Source organism: Pundamilia nyererei, unplaced genomic scaffold, assembly GCF_000239375.1.
Source record: "Pundamilia nyererei isolate P.nyererei 1_Seehausen unplaced genomic scaffold, PunNye1.0 scaffold00001, whole genome shotgun sequence".
NCBI lineage: Eukaryota > Metazoa > Chordata > Actinopteri > Cichliformes > Cichlidae > Pundamilia > Pundamilia nyererei.
This window is the reverse complement of record NW_005187402.1, coordinates 10,421,121-10,426,082: the sequence shown is the minus strand read 5'-3', so window position 1 is coordinate 10,426,082 and position 4,962 is coordinate 10,421,121. Positions and strand designations below refer to the sequence as shown.

The window sequence follows — 4,962 nt, the reverse complement described above, 5'->3', positions numbered from 1 at the left end:
ACTCATGCTGTGCTTCCATGGTAGGACAGCATGAGAACAGGAAACAAAAAAACTCCTCTGCACAAAAAGCACATAAATGTCCACATCACACTTTGTGAAAGACATGACAAGCCACAGGATTGGGTGGGGGGTGAGGAGTAATACGAAGCGAACACAGCAGCCGCCCTGCACAGCGCTACCATTCCAGCGCGGCGCATAGACCCGCCGTGTTCCCCCGCAGGAAACAAGCATCGAAGGCGTTTGGAATACACAGGCTTCATTGGAGTAACGTGTTCCCTGTTGCCATGCTGAGACTGTTTTGACTCATATTGCTAGAACATTAAACCAGAAATGTATCCGGTAGCTGAATAAGGAGGTTGTCGGTCATATCTGACAGCGAAACTTTGTGGTTTGTTTACTGCAGGGCGTATCCCCGACAGTCTGAAGAACTGTGTTAATAAGGAGTATCTGATGGCAGCCTCTCAGTGGCCCAGCATGGAGGCCGCTACTGTTCACCCAGAACTAAATGGAGCCGCCTACAGGTGAGCGGAGAATTGACCGAGATTGCCTCATTGGTGATAAGGTTGAATTTAACCTGATCTGATTTTTGTTTGGCTCTGTGTCAGATTTCCTCCGGGGCTGATCAACGTTGCAGCAGCAGGCGGTCTCCCAGGAGCTGCCGCAGGCGTTGAAAGTTTGGTTCCAGGAACCCTGGCACATGGCATCGCCCCCGTCTCCCACCCCCCTCACGCCCCATCCCCAGGGCAACCTACTAAGGCCGAAGCCGACAGAGACATCCCTTCCGACCAATAGCCCCCCCCACCGCCGTCAGCACATTCCGTCATCTCTGGAAACCAACCCCCGCCTCCCAGGATCAGACACAACCCTACCCTCCAGTACATCGGCAGCACTAGTTTGACCTGACGTGGCTCTACAGTCTTTTCTCAGATCACATAACCAGCCCAGGAGTGACCTGTCCACACCACAACAATCCACCCCCCCAACCACCACCACCCAGAATACACCCTTGCCTCCATCATCCACCTGCTCACCCACCATCCCCTCATCTCCTTCACTCCCCCACTACGTCAGCAATAACTGTGTTCTCAAGGATTCAGTGATTGGATTGGTTTATTTCCTTAGTTGGTTGTTGTTTTAATGAAAAGTTGATCTGCTCTGGTTCTAGATGTTAATGTTTGTTTGTTTAAAAAAGAAGAAAACAAGAAAAAAAGCATTTCTGACACGAGGCTTTACAGTCTGCCTCCTGCAGTCCTCCTCTGACCACTAGAGGCACAGACACAGAATGGTTGAAGCCCCACTTTTGTACATTAATGGCTCATGTTACTGCTCTCTTCCTCTTTTCTTTTTCTTACCCTTTCCATCTTTCTCATGATGGGGGGTGAAGTTTGTACTGAAGTAAAAGAAGAAAACAGGACAGAATCACAAACAGTACATCCTCTTCTCCCTGCCAAGTATCTAGCTAACCCTTTAGCCCACTTTGGCCCTTGTCTCTCCTCTGCGCTGTCATCAGTTTGCTCAGCAGAGGGATCCATAATGCTGTCAGTGTGGAGCTCTCTGACTGTCACAGTGTGTTTTTTATCTGCTAAACTCGTCTGTGAGTATTAAACCCATTATTCTTTGTCAACTTTCACTGCTGCGATTGTCTAGTTTTAGGACAGTCATCCCTGTATTTACACACGCTTTTCCCCTTTTGGATTGTGATGTCATGAGATAAAAGCTCTGAGCGTCATATCAGAGATGTACCTGCATGTCCTGGTATGAATTTCTATCTCTTGCCAGCAGTCTTGAGTGATGTGCGTTTGAGTGTGCGAGTGAGCGTGTGAGGTCCTGTGCACCTGGTGCCCACAGGGACTCGATTGCAGCAGCTTTTCTGTTTTTCATTTCCTTCCCAGCTGGAAACCCAGCAGCATTTCAGCAGAGGGCGCTGTCTGGCTGCTCAGAGCAGAGGAAGCTGCCTGCAGCTTCTCTGTCACAGTTACAGGTAACCTTTAGTGACGAAGAACACGATGACACACTGCCGACGTTCAAACCACAGGAGGGGTGACCAGGGATAGATTACCGCCTTATTGTTAAGCTCGCGCCACAACCACCAACACACCCACTCTGTCACCCACCCTCCACTATTCTCCCACTGTGATGCTCCAACCCTATACATCTGCTCATGAATCCATCAATTCCTTCAAAGTGCGAGGGGACGATAGAGATTAGATTCTCCGTAGGAGCAAATGGGACGGTGTTCTTGCATGCTGGCTCATTAATGACCGTGGCATGCGTGTGTGTGTGTGTGTGCGCGTGATAGTGTGGGTTTGCGTGCGAGTGTGTGTTTGTATGTTCCCTCACCCTTATAACAAGCTGTTGTCGTTCCAAAGGAATAGCCCCTAGGAGTAACTCTTAAACGCTGTTGCCCTGGTGTCATGGGAACACCACTTCTAGTACCTCAGTAACAGATATTGAATGTACCGTGCATACCCTTTTATTTTTTTGTACAGATTTTCTAGATGCATCTTTACTATTCTTTACTAGAAGGGTTGTAAAATGGTAGCAGTAATGATACAATTTAAAAACAAAAAAAAGCCCCATAAAATAATTTGACAATATCTTTGTAGGTTCGATAAGATCAATGAATACTCAGGCATTAAATCCAATGCGTATCTGTTTGCCTTTACTTTTTTATTTCCTCATAGTGTAAGAATTCGGCACAGATTCAGACTGTAGTCGATGTGTTTCAGTCCCAATTTTACTGGCTGATTGAAAAATGAGAGGGGAAAAAAAGGAGGAAAAAAACAAAACAAAAGGCGATCGTTGTGATCTGCTAGTTTTCTTTTACTAGAACAGTAGTAGTAGGTGCTGTTTTGTTATTCATTTAATCCCCCTTCGTCAAGCTGCTCTATCTATAGTGCATGTGAGGTCATTTTTAAGGGGAAATACTATTGCCCCCCCCCCACTCCTTCCTACCAGACCCCACCGAGTGTTTCCAACCCGAGTTGCCATGTTTGTCGTGGTCAGTTTCCAGTGATGTACAGTTTCCCCCCTCAGAGTCTACGACAGACGTGGAGCGCGTCTGTCCTGAGATGTTAGGCTCCTCTGTCATGTGATGAGTATATATTTTTAATAAATAACCCCCATAGTTTGGATTATGAGCATAATAGTAATCTTAAATTTTTTTTTTTTTTTTGCTGTTGTTGATGATGATGATGATTATATATATATATATTTTTTTCAGTTCATCAGTGCACTGTTATGAAAACCGTTCTGTTTTATTTTAATGGATATGCTGTCTGTGTTCTACATGTTGTACTGAAACATTTCAGAGATCAAGAGTTCCCTCTTTCCCCCGCAGCCCCAATTTTTTATTTTTTTTCTTCTTAAACGAAATTTGTCTGATCCCACCACCTTTTCTCTCCAACTGATATCCTGTGGGCCTTACTTACTCTCTCCCCATAATAGTAGCTGTTAGTGAAATTTGCCATGGAACCACTCACTGCCTTAATACAGTTGACCACAGCAGGTGAAGTCAGGAGACACACACCCAGCCAAAAGGAAAAAAGAAGATTGGGCCACATTCAAGGCCTCTCCGCAAAAAGCTCCTCACACCCCAGCAGGCCTAAATCGACTGCACCTTGTTTCTTTATCAGTGACGAACCACATTTAGCCTTGCGTGAACTCTTTTAGCTCATTCTGCAGCACATCAATCCTGTGCTGTACAGCGTTATTTTAAATGTCTTTTTCATTACTCCCTGGTTTAATAGTTCAAATCAGCCGGGCAGAGAGTATATGTGTGTTGGCTAACAGATAAGCACAGTGTGAGTATGCTCATAGCTGATATTTCACTCTTGGGTGTGAGACTGCCCCGCCACCGTTACCATCACCGCTCTGCTGCTCTTAAAAGTCTCCGAGCCGGAGCCACAGGGGTGACTGGTAGGGGGAGGACAAAGCGGACTCTGGTGTGGTCTGTTGGCAAAAAGCAAAAGGAGAAAATTATGGTGAGAGCTGGTCACTTTTTCTCTCTCAGGGTTCAAAATGCACACATATCCTCCAGCAGTCGCCCTCTGTCTCTTGTCCCTCATCCCAAGTTTTCCGCCCTGACAATGTAGAACAGCCTCCTGCATTTTTTTTTTTTCTTTTCTTGTTTTTGGAAACCGCTCTCCCCTTCGATCCGTTTGTGCACAGGTCTGAACTTTTTCCTTTACTCTTTCATTTTTGCTTTCTTTTAGCACTGACATCTAACCATCTAACGAGGAATGAATGAATGAATGCTTGGAAGTGACTGTGTGTAATGTTAAAATTGGGAAATGTATTTTTACAACATGTGAACATTTTTTTTTCTTTCCACACACTCTCATTGTGAATTGATTTTTGTTTTGTTTTTTTGTTTTTTCTTTCACCAGACTGCAAAAACAAAACAAAACAAAAAAACAAATTAAAAGAAATTCTCCTGTAACTAGACTCTTAAGCTTTATTTTTTGTTTTGTTTACTTTTTTATTAGAAACAATCATGTTTGTGATGGTAACTTCCAATGGTAAACTCCACACCGTATTTTAATAAAATCTTAAAAAATGAAATTTCTCTCACTTCTTTCTTTGCGTTTGTAAGCTGGTACCAGGCGTCCTGCTGTGTACTGAACCTTTAACACTGCCTTTGGTAATTTCTTCGGGGGGAAAAAAGGGGGTCTGTGCTTCATTATTAGTGGTTAGTTAGATGGTGACAGTTAATTGCCAGCTGTGATATGTTGACAGTCAGCATGTTGAGAACACGGAGCTGTGTTTACAGAACGTCTGCCATAAACAAAATTGTTTACTAGCAGGCTTAAGCTGCTCTTTTATACGCCAACTGTAGCTTAGGCACTGCCAGCATGACCACAGGTTTACAAGTGGGCAAAGTAGGTGGGGAATACAAGGAAGGGGGGCTCAGGAGGGTGGAGGGATTATTGGCTCCGAAATTGCTTCCACATGCACACAACC

General features: G+C 44.7%; 1 protein-coding gene across 5 annotated transcripts in view; it reads left to right on the top strand.

The window, feature by feature from the left end:
* The window catches only part of ctbp1l (C-terminal binding protein 1-like), an 11,037-nt gene extending 9,295 nt beyond the window's left edge, over positions 1-1,742 (top strand). For all 5 annotated transcript variants that reach the window (XM_005719813.2, XM_005719816.1, XM_005719814.2 and 2 more), the window contains 2 exons: positions 404-521; positions 606-1,742. In XM_005719813.2, coding sequence (XP_005719870.1) covers positions 404-521; positions 606-792 — 305 coding nt within the window. In that variant the 3' untranslated portion in view covers positions 793-1,742. The remainder of the gene's footprint in view (positions 1-403; positions 522-605) is intronic.
* The last annotated feature ends 3,220 nt before the right edge of the window (positions 1,743-4,962 follow it).